Source organism: Gossypium raimondii, chromosome 6, assembly GCF_025698545.1.
Source record: "Gossypium raimondii isolate GPD5lz chromosome 6, ASM2569854v1, whole genome shotgun sequence".
Classification (NCBI taxonomy): domain Eukaryota; kingdom Viridiplantae; phylum Streptophyta; class Magnoliopsida; order Malvales; family Malvaceae; genus Gossypium; species Gossypium raimondii.
Window position 1 is genome coordinate 39,142,598 of NC_068570.1, and position 22,910 is coordinate 39,165,507.

Here is a 22,910-nt window from a genome sequence, read left to right on the forward strand (position 1 = left end):
ACCCAGAATGCAAGTTAATTTTGGAGAACATAGACACCCCTCGAAACTGGTCAAACAAATCATCAATGCTCGGAAGTGGATACTTTTTCTTAATAGTCAACTTATTTAGTTGTAGGTAGTCGATAGGCATCTTCATGGATCCATCCTTTTTCTTAACAAACAGTACTGGTGCTCCCCATGGGGACACACTAGGGCAGATGAACCCACGATCCAATAACTCCTGAATTTGAGCCTTGAACTCTATAAGCTCCTTCGGTGCCATTCAATAGGGAGTGATAGGCACTAGGCTGTACCAGGGAGAAGCTCAATCCCAAACTCCACTTTCTGATTCGGAGGTAAACCCGGTAGCTCCTTAGGAAAGATGTCTAAAAAATCCCTCACAGTTTTGATGTCCTTAACAATAGAGTCCTCCGAAGCGGAAACGCTTACGTAGGCCAAATACGCCTCACATCTCTTGCGAACAAGTTTTTCAGCTACCAGTACAGAGATCACGTTAGCCAAGTAATTCTGACGTTCCCCAATCACAACTACTTCATTACCCCCTTCAGTTCTCAATACAACCCTCTTAGTCGTACAGTCCAAACTGACACGATGCTTGACCAACCAGTCCATCCCCAATATCATATCGAACTCCCCAAACGGAAGCTCCATCAAATTAGCCAGAAATACTGTCCCTTGTACCTCTAAAGAAACATCCATGTACAGTTTGCTAACTCTAACAGATTGCCCCAGCGAGTTTAGTATAGCCACCTCACTAGAAGTACTCTCAACTGGAATCCCTAGGTTTTTGGAAATAGAACAAGCAACAAAGGAATGCGTAGATCCTATATCTATCAACACAGTGTAAGGCATATCAAAAATAAGAAACGTGCCCATGATAACGTCTGGAGCATCTCTATCCTCTTGGCGATGAAAAGCATAAACTAGGGCCGACTGTCTTGCCTCAGCCTGTCCAGCACCTCTACCCGGTGCTCTCTACCTTGACCCATACCATTACCACCCCTAGCCTGACCACGGCCCCTAAGCGGTTGCTAAACTACCCCCGGTGGCTGTGCAGTACCAGAACCCTCAACTTGCACCTGATTGGCCCTCAGCAGACACTCTCGAACACTGTGTTCAGTAGACCTACATTTTAAACAAGCCTCAGTTGTCCTCCAACATTCGCCCGAATGGCGTCTTCCACAATGCCTACAAAGCGTGATCCTAGTAGGTGTAATAGGGGCCCCAACTCTAATTGGCCCACCGGATCTAACCTTATTCTTAGGCCTCATCACAGAACTAGAAGGCTCCGAATCCCTCTTATTCTTGCCTCTCTTCTTATCCCGGTTTTGTCGCTCAACGTGCTTCACCTCCTCGGCAATCTTTGCCTTCTCTACCAGTGCTGAAAAGTCACGCTCTCTCTGCGGAGCTATCAGAACTCTCAAACTGTCCCTGAGTCCATCCTCGAAGCGGACACAACACTCACATTGAATCGCCACCATGCCTCGCTCATAGCTACTCAATCTTAGAAACCCGGCCTCATACTCGGCCACTGAACAATCCTCTTGCGTGAGATTCTGAAAATCACGTCTTTTAGCATCAATGTAGCTTACCCCACATATTTACCTTGAAAAGTAGACTTATAAAAATCCCAAGTCAGTCGTTCGGGCTGAGTGTCCTCCTTAGCGGTCAGCCACCATTGGTATGTTTCATCGCGAAGTAAGGAAACAACTCATTTCAATTTCTATTCAGGGGTAAAGTCCAGATCGTCCATGATTCTTTCTGTGGCCTCCACCTAGTACTAGGCCACGCTAGGGGTGACTCGAGTGACACCCTTGAATAGCTCAGCCCTATTGGACCAGAGTCATTCCGTAACTGACCCTCGGCCCCCAGGTCCAATATTGGGCCCAGCAATCGTCTTTAATATCCTCAACATAGCCTGGGACAAGGCATCGTCCCTGGGCATATGATCATGAGACCCAGTCTCTGTAGCAGGTGAAACCAGCATCTCACTCGTATCCAGATTCGGCACGCTACCTAACGATGAGGACTCAGCTCGAGCCCCTCTACGGCCTCTACCTCGGCCTCTAGTACCTCATCTGCGAATACCTCATGTACTCATCGTAGAATTCGTAGCTTATCTGTGTTAAAATTTTTATGAATTAGTTACAGTTTTGATATCTATTAGTAGATATTTTATGCAAAACAGTATCAGAAGTTTAGAGTTTGTTATCACGAATCGTAGTCTTACTACAGTTTTCAGTTTGGTTACTGTTTTCAGTACACACTATCTATAGTGTTCTCAATACAGTATAATAGTTTCAGAATATGCTACTCAAATTTTCAAAAACTTATCAGAGTTTTTAGAACACTGACAGAATCGGTGCCGGAGACTCGGTGTACCACGTACTCAGTCAAAAATATTTCAAACCATTTAAAAATCATCTATTAAAAACCAAGTTTTAAAACCCAAATCTACAGTCGAGTTTTGCAACCTGGCTCTGATATCACTAAATCTAACACCCCAAATCTGGCCTAGACGTTATGGTCGAATTTGGCGATGTCACATGGAAAGGGATTTGAAGATAAGATTGTCGAGTTTAAGAACTGTTACAGTAAGTTAGCTTTTATTTAATTCGAAAAAACTAGTGGATTTACTTTAAAACTTGTCTCTTAGCAGAAGCTTTTGTAACCAATTAATTTAGGGAAAATCGTTTCTATTTATGAGAAACCTTATCTTTTAGAAAAAAAAAGTGTTTTTGTGGAGTTGCAGTTTTTAAAAAAATCCATAAAAATAGTATAAAGTCCTAAATTTAAATTCAACCAATCAATAGTCCAGAAGATACATCAAAACCCCTAAATAAGTAATAAATTATGGGCATTAACGTAAAACAGTATAAAATTTACATGTGGCCACTTTCGAGTCCTCTGTTGCACCGACCCATCAAGTCTCGGGATTACCTGTACAGATTAAACAGAGAAAGGGTGAGTTTTTACAAACTCAGTGTGTAATCCCCACAGAAAAAATGTATACAAATAATCAACAGAATTCAGTTAGATACAGTCTGGGGCCTGTGTCCATCACAGAATCAGTTTGGGCCTTAGCCCATTCAGATACGGTCTCAGAAATACATTAGGGCCTTGGCCCATATCAGATACAGAATGCAGATATAGTAAATCAGAATCCTACCCATCAGCCTCTACACAACATTTTCGTCCAACCCTACACACTATGTGGGATTAAATCAACCCACCCATCCCTACACACCATGCTATATCGAAATGCTTCACATAATCAGAAGGTTGCAGCTGAGCTGCCAGATAACAGGCTTAATAGCCGTTCAGACACTTCCTTCAAATATCATCAACCCACCCCGATGCAATGCAACATACAAAATATGTCATGCCATTATGCAATTAATAATACATACATTCAGATATCATAAGTCATGCTCGGTATAGAAATCAGACAGACAGATCACACATATAGGGGTCTAAGTAAAGCTTACCGACCCTACAGTAGATCCACAGTCGACTTGGGCGACCCGTGCAACCTTATAGTACTTTTAAAAAAAATGAGTTCACATTTCCATGCGGCCCACTCGGCCCAAATTGGCCTTGGCCACGTGATCCATCATTAATGTAACCCGTGCTAGTTAATTATTCGTATATGTTTTCACTATTTACTACTATGTTCCTTCAAAGATGTGTACTTATGTCACTGTTACTAAAATATTTATATCTTGAGCTAAAAAATTCAGAATTAAGATCTGATTGATGTCTTTGAAAATAAACTCAAATACCTTTCTATCATAAAATTTTTAGAATTTTTAGTTCAGCCAATAAGTACAGTAAAATCTTCAAACTTATCCCTATTCTGCTGTCTAACAGCTTCATCCATTCTTTGCTAAAAATTAATTATCTTTTAGTACAAAATTTGGATGATGTTTCCATTTGTTTCTATTGAAAATACACTCATTAATTATTTAGACATGTAAATTTTAACCCCTAATTATTTTTCTCTAATTTTTGATGATTTTCCAAAGTCAGAACAGGGGAACCCAAATTCATTCTGACCTTGTCTCACGATTTAAAATTCCATAACTTACACCGTTTCTTCTATGAGAAACTAGACTCAGTAAGATTTAATTCCATATTTTTTTCATCCTCTAATTCGATTTACACAATTTATGGCAATTTTTCAAATTTAGCCTCGTGTTGTTGTCCAAACAACAAGCAATTTTGACTTTTCACCGATTTTTTTTTTTTGCGTTTCGAATACACACTTGGTTTTATTTGATACTAAAACAGTCCCCGAGCACTCCAAATCCTATAATCAAGATACTCAACATCAATTTAATGAATTTACAAGAGAATTTACAACCAAGAACAAACAGAAACCCAACTTACCACCAACGATAACCCTCCGTTTAACTATTGTTAGGACGAGAACACCGAATTCACCAGTCTGAGCCTCCCCCTAGGCCCAAATCACAGAGAAAAAACATTACCACTTCAGTCGTTAAGAGATTCATGACAGAAACAAAGAGAAACACTTACCGAAACTAAGCGAGCACTAACCGCGTACGAAAATGAAAGAAAATAAATGAATTAAGGAAAAATCAAAAAGAAGAAAAAGAAGAGAAATATGGAAAAACTCAGAGAATTTCGGTAAGAAGAGAGGGAGAAGAATAGACAGTAATTTTTTTTTTTTGGAAAATAGAGTCAAAATTCAGTTATGGGAAAAAAATAAAATAAAATTCCAATAACCCCCAAAATCTCGTAATCTTCTCCCCTAATTCCCACTACCCATCCACTACTCATAATCCCCCTATTACACAACTCTCTCCCGAAATCCGAGCAAAAAATAATACCCTTGCCTACATAAGGATTCAAACACAAGACTTCCACCATAATAACGCACCATTTAACCACCAAACCAGTAGGCCAATTCTAATGTAATTTACCCAACAATCAAATAAAAGCCTATTAAACAAGAGTAAGGCCTAATTCATTCAAAATATCAAAATTTGCCCAAGCGAATGCTTAAACTTGGGACCTCCCAAACACTCCCAGAACACTTAACCACTAAAGCTGACAGATATTTGTGTCATATTTTCATAATAACGAAATTAGAAATTTTGGGGCGTTACATTATACCTATCAAAATCATGTACAATTGATATAAAAACATTAACATCATGATAAATTGTCCTTAGTTGCTCACTTTAAAATTGACAAGGACTAAATTGCTTTGATTATTTTGAGAATAACCAATTTGCTCAATTTTAAAATGGAGAGGGACTGAAAGGTCCTTTTACCAAATTTTTTGTTAAATTTGTTGCTTTGATAGTTTGAAATAAAAAAAAAATCTCTCATTTGATAGCAATGTAACTAAAGAAAACTGATGTTGTAATGAACTTAAATTTAACAAAATAAATTTAACAATGTTAACAATTGAATTTGACTTTTGAAATCTAAAATTAAAAGGACTATATTCCTAGAGATAAAAGTGCAAGGACTAAATTTCAAATTTCTGAAGAATACAAAGACTTATGACATATTTTAATCACTATTATTTAAGCCTTTGATTAAATTAGTGTTACAAGTTAATCACACGCTAATTCAGTTGAAAAAATTTAAGAAATTATGTTTTTTTACAAATCTATATTATTATGATGGTTTTTTTAATTTTTATATAAAATCAATAAAAATTAATATATGATTAAATTTGCATTTAGGATATTATAATTTTAAACCTTCAACTTTACCTTACAAAAATATTCAATTTTACATTTAAACCAAAACATCGTTTGTTTTATATAAAATTTTAGTATATATATTTTACATAAAAATTTCACCTGTACAATAATCTAATATATATTTAAATAATTCTTAGAATTTAGTTTGATATTATGACATACTCTCTACGTGGGTAAAAAATTATGTAATAAATATATTTATAAAAGGGTGTTCATGGGTCAGGTCAGGCCCAACCAAAAATCTTAAGTCCGTTTACTAGGCCCGGCCCGACCCGCCCCATATTAAAATTTTTTATATTATTTTTTATATAATTTTTAAATATATATACTACATCAAAATACTAAAAATATTAAAATAAATATTTTCTAACAAATTGAAAATAATTTTTTAAAAATATGTATACTTAAATAACAATAAGGTAGATACAACTTAACAAGCAAATGTCTCTAAAATAATAACAATAAAACAAGTGTTATACAAAATCCAAGCAATAACAAAAAAATAGTAGCAACATAATAGTTAAGTGGTAGCAAAATATGGAGAAAATAGCAAAAAAATAACTTTTTTTGTCCTTTTGTGAATTTGGGCCAAAAATATCCTGCCCAAGGTCCAGCCGGTTTAAACTCTTTTTTTTTTGCCCAAACCTATTTTTTGGACCAATATTTTTTTTCAGAAAAAAGAGAGACACATGTCTATTTTTGGATCAAGAAATTGACATGTGTGCTATAGGAACATAGTAAAATATTTAAAAATAAATATTAAAAAGAAAAGAAACATGACAATTTTTTGAGACTGCTCGTGGAATAAAAAATGTTTATTGTTAATGGACCAAATACTAAAAGTGAAATTTTAATTAAAATAATAAAATTAACGTATCAAAATTATGACATCTTAAATTCAAGTAATATTTTAAATTTTACATGAAATATAAAAATAAAAATAACCTTTTTATTATTTATTAAAACCAATTGAAATGCAATTCAACTTACGTTAACTTAATCAACCCTTTAAAAGATAGGATAGACTGTGAAAATAGTCACTTTTGTTTGTTTTAGATTATATATTAGTCACTTATATTTGAAATGTTACGTTTTAGTCGCTTACGTTATCATTTCGTTACAATGTGGTCACTCTACCGTTAAGCTCCATTACCTCCCTAATGGCGGTCCTACGTGGCAGTCCAAATAGGTTTTAAATGCCAATTTAGATGTCTTATGTGGCAGTCCAAATTAAATTTATTTAATTAAAAACTTATTTTCATCCGAGTAACTGGATATCCAAGTTGGCATTTAAAACTCATTTGGATTGCCATGTAGAACTGCCGTTAGGGAGGTAACTGAGTTTAACGGTAGAGTAACCACTTCGTAACAAAACGGTAACGCAAGTGACTAAATTATAACATTTCAAACATAAGTGACTAAAATGTAATCTGAGGCAAACAAAAGTGACTATTTTTATAGTTTACCCTAAAAGATAATACTTTTATATTCAGATCGGCTATAAAGAAACTAACAAAGTAAAATATCCAATTTTAGCTCTTAAAATACGAGTTTGTGTAGCAAAATAATTCTTTGAATTACAACATTATTTACTATCTTTAAAATTTTCAAAATGTTACCACAAAGTAATTGGATAAAAGTTGAGATATGATTTTGGGTTCTTGAAAACAAATTTAATATAATATTTAGTACTGAATTTGACAATTTATCTTAATTTGGTACCTAAGCTTTGTTTTTGTCCAATTTGATATTTGAACTTAACACAACACTTTTTCTTAATTTGATTCCTAATATTTTTTATTCAATTTGGTACCTGAACTTGAACTTTTTCTAATTTGGAACCTACATTTTTTCCAATTTGATATGTAAAATTTTCAAACATTAAACAAATTACTCCAATATACTAACAATGTTATTTTTATGAGGAACCAAAACTAATCAATGTATGACCAACATGTGGTAGATGACATGAATTTTTTTGTATTTTAAATGTTAAAATACTTTTAGTTTTTTTAATTCAACATAATAAATTTCTTTTATTTTGGTTTTCTAAAACTCTTGTTTTCTTCTTCAATATCAATTCGTTAAGTATAGCTCAAAGCACATCTTTTTAAAGATGAATTTCCTTTAATATTAATGATATATTTATGGAATTGAGGGTTTTGTGAATGTCAAACCATGTTTTAAGTATGTGGCCCCTCTTGAATCATTCATGGCATTATAGTTGTAACCTTCCCAACCCCGCCTAGATGGTAGACTCGAATTTGAAAGATTACACTAACCATCGAAGTGGCTCGGCCTTTATCGAAATCAATTTTCCTTTTAAAACTCAAGTTTACACAGGCAATTTTTATGCTCTAGTTTAACTTATAAGGAATAGTAGCTGAAATAAAAACATAAGTCAATTTAATAAAACAATTTCGTTTAATCAAATATTAATAAATAATAACCTAACTTTATAACCTATATTGAATGCGATGCACCTAACAACTAAATTAAACCAAATCCCAAACCACGGTTCATAATAAAAGAAAACAAAAATAACTCAACCTCCTAAGGAATTAAAAACAATAGTATTAACGGAAATAAAAATGAAACCCAAGCCGAGACCCTCCGAGTGTCGTGTCTGCGTCCTAGTTTGAAGGATTATTTGTAAAGATGGAAAATTAGGAGGACTGAGCTTTGGGAGCTCAATGTGAGTTCCTTTACAATAAACTGAATCATACTACTATATTTTTAAACAATAAATTCACATCATACATCATTATCAAGATTAACACTCGGTTATAAATATTTGTCAATCTTAACACAGTAAATTGATGTTGCTACCTTAGTCAAATAATAATAATAATAATAATAATAATAATAACATACCCAACCATAGACAATCAATAGAATCAATTTCAGAGGTATTCATATAGTTGACGAAGGATATATGCGTATAAATTAGTTTAATCATTTCATCAAGTAAATTCAGTCATATATGCATAAATTATCAAATATGCCATACAAAAATCGGTTTAAAAATTGATTGTCCTACCCCCAACCACTAGCACTCCAAAATTGGGAGTTCACCAAAACTCCCTCTACCATCACTCCAACTTGTAGACTTAATACCACATTCAGATTTGGATAATTGCAGATGAAAGGTATTGATAACTACGGAAACACGACCATCTCGCAGATAAGAGCTGTCAGAGGGAATGTGAGAGCATAGTGGAAATGTCATAGTTAGGATCTGTTATAATTGTAGGTACACAATGAGACTATGGCAGTTAGAATATGTTGTAATTGTGAGTACACATCAAACGATTAAATGCAGATAAACTGTCTGTTCATCCTTCGATCATATCAACCCAACCCATGAAAAAGTAAAATAAATACATTCCAAGTCATTCAATCTATATATCGTTTACATTTAATCTAATAACTAATAAATGAAAATAATGAATAAATTAAACATCCAATTTTGCAAACAATTAGGGCATTTGGATCATTCAATTGGATATCCATAAAATACGTGTAACATTATTCATTATTCAAGCAATCAATCAAGAGTAATTCAATCAATAAATTCAATCATCCATATGTTGTTCTATTCGTAATCCATGACCTAATTGTATAATCTAGTTCTCTAAATACCATTAAAACCTAATTAGGGACTAATTTGAATAAAATAATTAAAGTTGAGAAAAAATGTAATTTTTGAGTTTCAAAGGCTACACGGTCGTGTGACTGGACTTTGTACAAAGCCCCAAGTCGTGTGTGATTTGAATAGATGAGGTGTAGGGGCCACATGGCCGTGTGACTGGACCATGTGTGACACCCCAGGTCATGTGCGAAATGAAGGTGCGAAGGATTATAGAGGAACATGGCCGTGTGTAAGGCTATGCAATCCACATGGGTTGGCCACACGCCAGTGTGCAGCTGGGCGGTTAAAAATTTTAACTCGATTTTTCGTAAAAGAACGCACACCTGTCTTTCAAGGTTTCGTACAATAGTACTCATGTCTAGGTATGATCCGTATTACCTACACAGGTCTTTCAATTGACAAACGCAAGAATTAATAATGGATTTTCAAGATTTGGGGGGTTTTTCGCTAAGACCGTAAAAAGTATATCAGTTAGAGGTTTATAGATCAAAAAAGAAAAGAGTTTCTTGAGTTAAAACAAGGTAAGATGATTGTGACCGAGTATGAACGTGAATTTGTCAGACTTAGTAAATAAGCTCGGGAGTTTGTGTCCACCGAAGCTAATATGTCCAAGAGATTTGAAGATGGGCTCAATGATGATATCTGACTGTCAGTTGGTGTTTTAAAAATTAGAGAGTTTGTTGTTCTGGTTGAAAGAACCTGTAAGGCAGAAGATTTGTTAAAAGAAAAAGAGAAGGGCAAAGTTGAAATTGAAATGCAAGACACGAAGAAAAGGAAAATGAGTAGATCATCTCAGTCTACATCCAAGACACCTAGAGAGTTCTCTAGTGGATCAAAAATTTTAGCCCGGTATTCTAGCAGAAACAGAGGCAGAAGATTTGAGGGTCCAAGAGCTCAGACTACTACAGTCGCAAGTACTGGTAGTACTCGACCACCCAGGCCAGAATGTGCCCAATGCGGTAGACGTCATCGTGGAGAGTGTAGAGCAAATGAAAATGCTTGCTTTAGATGTGGTGCACCAGATCATTATATTCGGGATTGTCCCAAAATAGTTAAAAGAGAAGTAATACCGAGTGCGAGATCGAAAAGTGCTCCTACTAGAGGCAGACCACAAAGGAATCTGGGAGTTGGAGCAAGTAATAGGGGTACGCCCAGAGACTCAGCTGCTAGACCAGATGTTAGAGCACCCACAAGGACATACGCTATCCGTGCTCGTGAAGAGGCATCCTCCCCTGATGTGATTACTGGTACATTTTCTCTCTATGATACTAATGTTATTGCTTTGATTGATCCAAGTTTGACCCATTCCTATGTTTGTATTAGATTGATGCCTAGTATGAACATGCCTATAGAATCTACTGAATTTGTAATTAAAGTATCAAATCCATTAGGCCAGTATGTGTTAGTAGACAGAGTATGTAAAGGTTGCCCTTTGATGATTAGAGTTTACTATTTTCCAGCCGATCTGATGCTATTGCCATTTGATGAGTTTGATGTGATTCTTGGTATGGATTGGTTGACTACCCATGATGTGATAGTGATTTACGGAAAAAAATACATTGAGTTGAAATGTGAAAATGGTGATATTATCCGGGTTGATTCAGATGAGTCAGATGGTTCTCTCGCCATGATTTCTGTTATGTCTGCTCAGAAATGTTTCAGAAAAGGGTGTGAAGCTTATCTTGCTTTTGTATTGAACACTAGAGATCCAGAGTTGAAAATTGAATTAGTGTCAGTGGTACATGAATATTTAGATGTGTTTTCGGAAGAATTGCCAGGTTTGCCTCCTATTAGAGAAGTTGAATTTGGCATTGAGTTGATTCCAGGTAAAACTCCTATTTCTATTGCTCCTTATAGAATGGCCCCGTTGGAATTGAAAGAATTGAAAGCTCAGTTGCAAGAATTAACTGATAAAGGTTTTGTGAGGCCTAGTTGTTCTCCGTGGGCTGCACCAGTGCTTTTTATGAAAAAGAAAGACGGTTCGATGAGATTATGCATAGATTATCGACAACTTAACAAGGTAACTATAAAGAAAAAATATCCACTGCCTAGAATTGATGGTCTTTTTGACCAATTGAAGGGAGCTACTGTGTTTTCCAAAATAGATTTGAGATTCGGTTATTATCAGTTGAGGGTTAAAGAGTCAGATGTTCTGAAGACTGCTTTCCGGACTAGGTATGGTCACTATGAGTTTCTTGTGATGCCATTTGGTTTGACTAATGCTCCAGCTATTTTCATGGACTTAATGGACTAAATTTTCAGACCTTACTTGGATAAATTTGTAGTTTTGTTTATTGATGATATTTTGATTTATTCTCGTGATGAGATTGAACATGCCGAGCATTTGAGAACCGTTTTACAGATTTTGAGAGATAATAAGCTTTATGCCAAGTTTAGTAAAAGTGAGTTCTGGCTTTGGGAAGTTGGATTCCTTGGACACATTATCTCAGGTGATGGTATTAAAGTTTATCCGAGTAAAATTTCAACAATTGTTAATTGGAAGCCTCCTAAAAATGTATCAATGGTTAGAAGCTTTCTTGGATTAGCTGGTTATTACAGACTATTTGTAAAGGGATTTTCCATGATAGCTACCCCGTTGACAAGGTTGTTCAGAAAGATGTCAAGTTTGAATGGACTCAAAAGTGTTAGCAGAATTTTGACAAGTTAAAGGTATTGTTGACTGAAGCTCCTGTTTTAGTACAACCAGAACCGGGTAAAGAATTTGTAATTTACAGTGATGCATCCATGAACGGATTGGGTTGTGTACCTATGCAAGAAGATAAAGTTATTGCCTATGCTTCCAGACAGTTAAAGACACATGAGAAAAACTATCCGACGCATGACTTAGAGCTGGCTGCCATAGTATTTGCGTTGAAGATTTGGAGACATCATTTGTATGGTGAGAAGTGCCGAATATTTACTGATCATAAAAGCTTGAAATACTTGATGACTCAAAAAGATTTGAACTTGAGGAAAAGAAGATGGCTAGAGTTGATTAAAGATTATGAGTTAGTGATCGACTACCACCCGGGTAAGGCAAATGTTGTTGCTGATACCTTGAGTAGAAAATCTTTATTTGCATTGAGAGCTTTGAATACCAGTTTGGCTTTATTTGATGATGGTTCCATTTTAGCTGAGTTGATGGCTAAACGGATTTTTCTCGAAGAAATCTATGAAGCTCAGAAAAATGACAGTGAGTTGCAAGCTAAAAGAGCTCAATGCAAGTCGGGTGTAGAGTCTGATTTTTAGATTGGTTCTGATGATTGTTTGATGTTTAGAGACAAAGTATGTGTGCCAAAGAATGATAAGCTTATTCTGAAGATCTTACAAGAAGCACATAGCAGTTCTTTGTCTATTCATCCAGGTAGTACAAAAATGTATAATAATCTGAAGAAAATGTACTGGTGGGCAGAAATGAAAAGAGATATTTCAGAATTTGTTTCTAGATGCTTGATATATCAACAGATGAAGGCTAAACATCAGGTACCTTCAGGTTTATTGCAGCCTATGTTAGTTCCTGAGTGGAAATGGGACCGAGTTACCGTAGATTTTGTAGTAGAGTTGCCAGTTGACACTGAAAAAGAAAGATGAAGTATGGGTTATGATTGATAAGTTAACGAAGTCAGCTCATTTTATTCCGGTTCGTATGGATTATTCACTTGACAAGTTGGCTGAATTGTATGTTTCAGAGATAGTCAAACTACATGGGGTACCGTTATCGATTATCTCAGACAAAGATTCGAGATTTACTTCGCAGTTTTAGGGGAAATTGCAGGAAGCTTTGGGTACAAAGTTGAACTTCAGTACAACTTTTCATCCTCAGACCGATGGTCAGTCAGAGAGAGTTATTAAATTACTTGAAGATATGCTCAGATGTTGTGTTTTAGAATTTCAAGGCAGTTGGGAGAAATATTTGCCATTGGTAGAGTTTGCCTATAATAATAGTTATCAGTCGAGTTTGAAGATGGCTCCTTATGAGGCTTTGTATGGACGTAAGTGTTGTACGCCTTTGTATTGGACAGAGCTTAAGGAAAATCAGATTTACGGGGTTGATTTAGTCAAAGAAACAGAAGAGAAAGTAAAAGCTATAAGAGATTATTTAAAAGCAGCTTCAGATTTAAAAAGAAAAGAGATAGAGTATCAAGCTGGTGACAAAGTGTTTTTGAAAGTATCCCCGTGGAAGAAAATTTTAAGATTTGGCAAGAAAGGCAAACTAAGTCTACGTTTCATTGGACTGTTTAAGGTGACTAAAAGAATCGGGCACTTAGCATATCGGTTAGCTTTGCCAACTGAACTAGAGAAGATTCATAATGTATTCCATGTGTCTATGTTACGTCATTATCGTTCCTATCCGTCACATGTGATTTCACCGACAGAGGTTAAGATTCAGCGAGACATGACTTATGTTGAAGAACTGATAAAAATTTTAGATAGAGAGATCAAGCTACTAAGGAAGAAAAATGTTGCAGTTGTGAAGGTGTTATAGAATAGGCATGGGGTTGATGAGGCTACATGGGAGCCCAAAGAGGCTATGCGAAAACAGTACCAAAATCTCTTCACAGGTAAGATTTTCGGGGACGAAAGTCCCTAACAGAGGGAGAAATGTAACATCTCGATTTTGGGGCTAGTTGGGACAATGGTTTCGGGACCACAAACCCAATGAAGAAAAATTTATTTTTACTATATTTTATGGCCTACAATTTCACCGAATGATTTCGTGAAAATTTCGTTCAAAAATTTCGACGTTTGGGCACTTAATTTAGTCAAAAGGACTAATTGTAAAACGTGCAAAAGTTGAGTTCTACATGTTAGAGGTGTCCAATTGTTATGAAATTTCAAATTGGAGGTTGTTATATGGTAATTAGCTCATTAGTTAGTGATGGACAAAAATGGACATGAGATAAGTGAAATAGGATTTTTTTAAGTAAGGGCATTTTAGTCATTTAGTAAATAAATGAATTAAAAAGGGAAAAAGATGTGAAAATTTTAAGAATTTAGAGCTTGAAAAGAAAATAGAGCGATTGGAAGAGGAAAAGATACAATTGAGGTTACATGCTGACGTTCAAAAATTAGAGGCTGAAAAATTAAGGAAGGGAAAGAATAAAGCAGAGGAGGACCTAGATAGTTTAAAGACAGATTACAAGAAGTTACGGCTATAGATGAGAATTGTTGGGCTGGGAAAGACTTCAGAGCAATGGCGATAGGAGATACAGGAAGAAAGAAACAAAGCCGATTGGCGGGAAAGAAAGTTTCAGGAGACCCAAGTGCAGAAAGAGGCTCTAGAACGACAGGTGTTAGAAATTCAAAGCCATCAAGAGGAACTAAAAGTTAGAATAGCAGAAGTCGAGGGATCACTTGCTCTATATAGAAGTCGTAATTCTGTGGTGGAATTAAAAGCAAGCCTATGGAAGATTGAAGAAATGAAAAAGAGGATAGAAAAATTAGAGTTTGCGTTACACAGCTGTAGGCAACAGATTGAACTCTTGGAAAGAAATGAAGAACATTGGAAGAAACAATTTTATCATTCTCAGAATCAAATCCAGAACAGAGATTACATTATGGGTAAGGCCGTGGCTCAGATCCGGGAGGTAGCCGACCATTTACAAACAATGGCGATTCAGGCTGACGTTTTAAGTGTAAAATATGAAATGGAATCGAATCGGGGTCAGGAGTTAGCTTTATTGTTGAAGGAGGTTAAAGCTCTAAGCATTAGGGCAAAGCCATATTTGTAATTCATTTTATGTAAAGAATTTTGTTTATCAATAAAGTTTTCTAAAAGAAATTAAACCAGAATCGACGCTCTTTTTGTATTCATTTCATGCATTTGCATTACATGACATCATATGCATTCAAGACTATTAAGAAAAGGTTTTAATTGGTTAAAATTGTGCTTCAGTTAATCTGGAAACCAACAAAAATTCATCCACCAAGCACCGTTACGGTACCTGTGCGAAATCAAAAATTATGGATCAAAGATTGGAAAAGCTTGAGCGCCTTCAAAAGGAAATGCAAGATCAAATGAGGGAACAAATAGAAAAGATTCAGAATGACATGACACAAAAGATGCTGGAGTCTCAAAATGACATGATGACCAAGTTGACGCAATTATTAACCAAATGAGTAGATAAAGGGAAAGGTCCTGTGATTGGTAATGAAGAAGAAAACAATGATGAACCACTTTATCCTCCAGGTTTTATGCCTCCGCATGCGCAAGTTCAGACTGAGCCGCATCCTTCGACACCTTCTGTTTCGATTAGGCCTCAGCAGTTTCAAGGAGATGCTTCAATGCCGATGAACTTTCAAATGGGATCAGGCTCTAATCCTGGTGATAACCTGAATAATATTGCTGTCCCGGATTTCGATGAGGTAGCTGAGAAGGACAAGGTGAAGGAAGAATTTCCAAAGTAGTTTGAAGAGAAATGGAAATGGATTGAAGAGAAATTTAGAGCAATGGAAAGCATTGAAAGCTATCATGGAATAGACGCAAAAGATCTGAGTTTGATTCTGGATTTGGTACTTCCTTATAAGTTTGAGATGCCGGAATTTGAGAAATACAGTGGAACCAGTTGCCCTGAAGCCCATATCACCATGTTCTGTAGGAGAATGACGGGGTAAATTAATAATGATCAATTATTAATACATTCCTTTCAGGATAGTCTTACAGGGGCGGTGTCAAAATGGTTCAATCAGTTGAGCCGAACCAAAATTGCTACTTGGAGGGATTTGGCACAGGCTTTCATGAGACAGTACAATCATGTATCAGAAATGATGCCTGACAGAATAACTTTGCAGAATTTGGAGAAGAAATCGAATGAAAGCTTCAGACAGTATGCGCAGAGATGGAGAGAAATTGCGGTTCAGGTTCAGCTACCACTTTTGGAAAAGGAAATGACAATGTTTTTTATCAATACATTGAAAGCCCCGTTCATTACTCACACGTTGGGAAGTGCTTCAAAGAATTTCTCGGATATAATCATGAACGGTAAAATGATTGAACATGCTATTAAAAGTGGAAGAATAGATTGCGGGGAGAATAATAGAAGATCAGCCCCAAAGAAAAGAGAAAATGAAATGAACAATGTGAATGCCTACAGTAGGATAATCACAGTGAGTCAACCAGGAAATGTGGTGGCTAATCAACAAGGCTCATCGAAACAAGAAGCAGGAGTGAGGCAGAATACTGAAAGGCCCCAGTTCACGCCAATTTCGATGTCATATAAGGAGTTGTATCAAAATTTATTTAATGCACATGTTGTTTCACCTCATTACTTGAGCCCCTTTACAACCCCCTTATCCCAAATGGTACGATATAAATGCACAATGTGACTATCATTCAGGAATTTCAGGGCACTCAATAGAGAATTGCACTGCCTTCAAAAACTTAGTTGAAAGACTCATCAGCATGGGTGTTGCAAGGTTGATGACTCATCCAACGCAGAAAATCCACTACCTAATTGTGCTGATAAAGGGGTGAATATGATGAGCGAAGGTAAGGGAGAAGAGGTCAAGAACGTCATTGCTGAAGTAAAAACTCTGTTGAAATGGGTTTGGAAAGAGATGGCGAAAAGAGGGCTAGTTATTTCAGATTTTGAGGAAGGGTATGAGAGTGAAAACTATTGTGAATTCCACCATGAAATGGGACACAAATTTTAAGAATGTGAAAGATTCAGGGCTTTGGTTCAAAGCATGATGGATAACAAAGAGATGTGGTTCTATGAAGAGGTGAAAGGAAAAAGAAGCATATGCGCGTCAGAGTCAGGAATGAGGACTTCGAAAATAAATCATCCTGTGGTCATTATCTCACGCCCTAAGAATAATGAGGCTAGGGTTCAGTAACACCAAAAATTGTAATTCAGAAACCATCAAATTTCTCATATAAGAATAGTACAATGGTCCCGTGGAATTATGGATGCAATGTGACAATCGCGGGAGAAGAAGTTGAGGGCAATCAGGAGATAGGTTCATATACGCGTAATGGGAAGTGTTAGGATACTCAAGCAGAATTACCAAGATAAAAGACTCTGGTGGTAGAACAGAAGAAAGGGAAAACAGTTGAATCTGAGCCATTAGTTAATGAGCCAATAAAAGAAGAAGAAGCAAAGGAGTTCTTGAAGTTTTTAAAACACAGTGAATACAGTGTTGTGGAGCAACTGGACAAACAGCCAGCCCGTATTTCTGTATTAGCTTTGCTCCTAAGCTCAGAAGTACATCGAAATGCACTGATGAAGGTACTAAATGAAACATATGTGGCCAATGACATTTCAGTCAATAAGCTGGATCGGTTGGTCAACAATATAAGTGCTGACAATTTAATCTTCTTCAATGATGATGAAATACAGTCTGGAGGTAGGGATTCTACTAAAGCTCTGCATATTACTACCTGATGCCAGGGGTACACATTGCCGGGGGTTCTAATTGATAATGGATCCGCACTGAATGTATTGCCTTTATCCACTCTTAACCGACTACCTGTGGATAGTTCGCATATGAAAACATGCCAGAATATAGTAAGGAGGGTTATGGGGAGAATTGAAATACCATTAATGATTGGCCCAACCATTTATGAGGTTGACTTCTTAGTAATGGATATTAAGCCTTCCTACAACTGTCTATTGGGGAGACCATGGATACACTCGGCAGGGGCAGTACCTTCATCGCTACATCAGAAGGTGAAGTTAATATCAGAGGGTCGATTGGTAACAATAAGTGTAGAGGAGGATATCATTGCGACTGTAACTGGTAATGCGCCTTATGTAGAGACTAATGATGAGGCAGTGGAATGTTCTTTTCGATCTTTAGAATTTGTGAACACAATGTTTATTGCTGAGGGGCACAAAATTCTGGTACCAAAGATATCCAAGACCACCGAGATGGGTCTACAATTGATGGTAGGAAGAGGAGCCTCGCCAGGGAAAGGATTGGGAAAGCATATCCAAGGAAGGATTGAAGCACCAATGCTGAGGGAAAATTTTGATAATTTTGGCTTAGTATACAAGCCAGATATGAAGCAGAAGAGGAAAGAAGCAGAGAAAATATAGAAGAGAAGAAGGGCACGTTTGAGCGGAGAGGAAGCCAAGTGGGAGCCTTTGACCTTTCCCCCATCTAAATCCTTTGTGTCAAGTGGGTTTATTTACCCTGAGCAAGGGGTGCCCAGAAAGGAAGACATTGAAGAAATGTTGGAAAATGTTCATATCAATGCTATAGAAACAACTGAAAGAAGGACCTTGTTGGAGATCTACCCTTACGAACCTGGGAGTGAGCTAAACAATTGGACTATGGAAGAAATACCTGTAGTCTTTAGAGCTTATTCAGAGTAATGCTCAGAACATTCTTGTTGTTTTTAGCCTAAAAATGATAGGAAATCCTTTGTGAAATAGGCTTGAGTCTGAATATCATTATTCTAATAAAATACATCTTTGCATCCATTTCGAGCAATTATTATTTTATTCTTCCCATGCAAGTAAATATTTTCCGTTTGATTGATTTTCTTCCAAATGATTCTTTCATTACATTTATAACCTTATTATACGAATAATCATTCATAAATTTATATATTCTTTGTATATTCTTTGATGAATACCCTCATAGGTCCTCAGATATCAATGACATGAGTGATGCTGCTTCAAACACGGAGTCTCTTCTTGAGCAAGAGATGTGTTTAGAGGGATCTCATGACTTTGAAAATGACGAATACTGTGGTGTATCTCCGGACTTGTTGAGAATGGTGGAACAAGAGGATAAACAGATCCTACCTCATAGGGAATCATTGGAAATCGTGAGCCTAGAGAAAGGGAAGGAGGTGAAAATTGGAACTGATATTACCTAAAAGACAAAATGAGACCTCATTGAATTACTCCGAGAGTTCAAGAATGTTTTCGCGTGGTCATATCAAGATATGCCTGGGCTAAGTACTAGCATTGTGGTACATCGTTTGCCTATAAAAGAAGATTGTAAACCAGTCCAGCAGAAGCTCAGGAGAATGAGACCCGATATTGTGCTAAAAATAAAAGAAGAAGTCAAAATGCAGTTCGATGCCGGATTCTTACAAAAGGTCAAGTACTTAGAAAGGGTAGCAAACACCGTCCCTGTTCCCAAAAAGGATGGAAAGGTACGAATGTGTGTGGATTATAGGGACTTAAACAAAGCTAGTCCAAAAGACAATTTTTCGTTGCCTCACATAGATACTTTGGTAGATAATACAGCAGACTACTCATTATTTTCTTTTATGGATGGCTTTTCTAGATACAATCAAATAAAAATGCATCCTGAAGATATAGGGAAAACCATATTCATTACCTTATGGGGAACATTTTGTTACAAAGTAATGCCCTTTGAATTGAAGAATGCAGGAGCAGCGTATCAAAGAGCTATGGTGACCCTGTTCCATGACATGATGCATAAAGAAATTGAAGTGTATGTTGATGATATGATTGCAAAATCTAAAACTGAAGAAGAACATGTTCAAGTCTTGAGAAAATCATTTTTGAGATTAAGGAAATTCCAGCTCAAGCTTAACCCAGCAAAATGCACATTTGGAGCCAGATCAGGGAAGTTATTAGGCTTTATAGTCAGTAGAAAAGGGATTGAGGTTGACCCAGATAAAGTTAAAGCAATACGAGATCTAGCTCCTCCACGCACTCTGAAGGAAGTTTGAGGTTTCCTAGGGAGATTGAATTACATTGCTCGGTTCATTTCACAACTGACTGAGAAATGTGATCCAGTATTCCGTCTTCTGAAGAAACATAATCCGGGTGAATGGGACGAAGAAAGTCAAAAACCTTTCGATAGGATAAAGCAATACTTGGCTAATACTCTAGTACTATCACCGCCAAGTCCAGATAGGCCATTGATACTGTATCTAACGGTGTTTGACAATTCTATATGATGCGTATTAGGTCAGCATGATGAGACAGGAAAGAAAGAAAGGGCAATATAATATCTCAGCAAGAAATTCACTGATTGTGAAATGAGATACACATTGATTGAAAAGTTGTGTTGTGCTTTAATCTAGGCGTCTCGGAGACTACGGCAGTACATGTTGTATCATACGACTTGGTTGATCTCAAAGTTGGATACTTTAAAGTACATGATGGAATCAATTGCTTTAAATGGGAGAATGGCTAGATGGCAAATTCTGCTCTCTGAATTTGACATAGTATATGTAAGTCAAAAGGCCATAAAGGGAAGTGCAACAGCTGATTTCCTAGCTAGTAGAGCCTTGGAAGATTATGAATCTCTGAACTTCGATTTCCCAAATGAGAACTTGATGTATGTGGCAAACACTGAAGAAAATCCTCAAATGGATCATGTATGGAGGTTAAATTTCGATGGAGCTTCGAATGCTACAGGGAGATCACTACCCTGTTGGGATTGGGGCAGTCTTGGTATCCCCAAGTGGATCATGTATGCCTCAAATGGAATTGGGGAAGTCTTGGTATCCCCAAGTGGAGATCACTACCCTGTTGCTAGCAAGCTGGACTTTGATTGTACAAATAATATGGCAGAATATGAGGCATGCATTATGGGCATTCGTGTAGCTATTGAACGAAAAATCAAAGTGCTAAGAGTATATGGGATTCCGCATTGGTGATATACCAACTCAAAGGAGAATGGGAAACTAGGGACCCTAAGCTGATCAGTTATAGAAAGTTGGTTCTTGAATTGATGGATGAGTTTGATGACATCACTTTCTACTACCTCCCACGAGACGAAAACCAGATGGCTGATGCATTGGCTAGTCTAGCATCGATGATTCAGGTGAACAAGTTAGAGGTAATGAATCCTATTCAGATGATCATCTATGAGACTCTGGCTCATTGCAACAGTATTGAGGAGGAGGGAAAAGATGATCATCCTTGGTATCAGAATATCCTGCAATATGTGAAGAACCGGGAGTATCCTGATCAAGCGACAGAGACTGACAAGAGAACACTGAGAAGAATAGCCATTGAATATGTCTTAGATGGGGATGTACTATACAAAAGAGGGAAGGATCAAGTGCTGTTAAGATGTGTGGATGCTGTGAAGGCTAAAAAGATCATAGAAGAAGTTCATGAGGGCATTTGCGGAACTCATGCAAATGTTTTACAATGGCTAGACAGATCATGAGATTTGGGTATTATTGGTCACCATGGAAGGAGATTGTATTAACTTTGCCAAAAAATGTCATAAATGTCAAATCTATGGAGACAAGATACATGTACCTCCTTCACCTCTGCATGTTATGACTGCTCCGTGGCCATTCTCCATGTAGGGCATGGATGTTATTGGACCAATATCACCGAAGGCTTCAAATGGGCATCGCTTCATCTTCGTGGTCATTGATTACTTTACCAAGTGGGTGGAAGCTGCTTCTTATGCAAATGTCACGAAATCTGCGGTTAGTAAATTCTTGAAAAAAGAGATCATTTGTCTATATGGAATGCCTGAAAGAATCATATCTGACAATGCGTTAAATTTGAATAATAGAAAAATAGCAGAGGTCTGTAGCCAGTTTAAGATCAGACACTGTAACTCGTCTCCATATCGCCCCAAAATGAATGGTGCAGTGGAGGCGACCAATAGAAACATTAAGAGAATTGTGGGGAAAATGACTGAAACCTACAAGGATTGGCACGAGAAGTTATCGTTTGCTCTCTTGGCTTACCGAACATCTGTTAGGACCTCTACTGGGGCAACACCCTTTTCTCTGGTTTGTGGGATGGAAGTCGTTTTACCCATTGAAGTAGAAATTCCTTCGCTCCGGGTATTGGCTGAATTAAAATTGAATGAAGCAGAATGGGTTCAATCTCGATACGACCAGTTGAACTTAATAGAAGGGAAAAGGTTAAAAGCCATTCAGCGTGGTCAAATGTATCAAAAATGGATGATGCGGGGCTATAATAAAAAGGTTCGTCCCAGAGAATTCCACGAAGGGGATCTGGTGTTGAAGAAAATTCTTCCTATACAAAAGGATTTTAGAGGAAAATGATGCCAAATTGGGAGGGGCCTTACGTTGTAAAGAGGGCCTTTTCCGGTGGAGCGTTGATTCTAAGTGAGATGGATGGTAAAAACTTGCCAAATCATGTAAACTCAGACTCAGTCAAGAAATACTTCACTTGAAAAAAGAGACCAAAGTGAAAACCCGCCAAGGGCACTTTGAGTCTCTAAAAAAACGAAGAGGCCAAGGTGAAAACCCGCAAAGGGCCCCTTGAGACCAAAGGGGATTTGAGTCGAAAACCCGAAAAGGGCTGCTCAAATATCGATTAGAATGGGGCATGAGGTGATTTAAGCTGCTCAAATTTTGATCAGATTGGGGCACACGATGATCTTGCTATACCTGAATAAACGGAAAAGGATATACGACATCTTGGAGCATTGACAGAGTACTGTAGATCTCCAAAACGCATGTCAAACTCAGAATGGTCTTCAAAAAGTTTGTGCAGAGAAATTCAAGCTGCGATAACTGGGGCACCTAGTTCTTATACTATTTATATTGAATGTGTTATTCTTTTAACACCTTCTTATTTTTCCAAGAT

General features: G+C 36.9%; 2 protein-coding genes across 2 annotated transcripts; one reads left to right on the forward strand and one right to left on the reverse strand.

Moving 5' to 3' along the window:
- Nucleotides 1–282: 282 nt before the first annotated feature.
- Nucleotides 283–1,987, reverse strand: LOC105771964 (uncharacterized). Its single transcript, XM_052632039.1, has 3 exons — nucleotides 1,860–1,987; nucleotides 1,041–1,587; nucleotides 283–948 (listed from the first exon to the last, which is right to left on the reverse strand). Exons 1-3 carry the CDS (start codon nucleotides 1,985–1,987, stop codon nucleotides 283–285), a joined length of 1,341 nt encoding a protein of 446 aa, XP_052487999.1.
- Nucleotides 1,988–21,057: 19,070 nt separating this feature from the next.
- Nucleotides 21,058–21,501, forward strand: LOC105771965 (uncharacterized). The gene has a single exon (XM_012593332.2). It carries the CDS (start codon nucleotides 21,058–21,060, stop codon nucleotides 21,499–21,501), a length of 444 nt encoding a protein of 147 aa, XP_012448786.2.
- The last annotated feature ends 1,409 nt before the right edge of the window (nucleotides 21,502–22,910 follow it).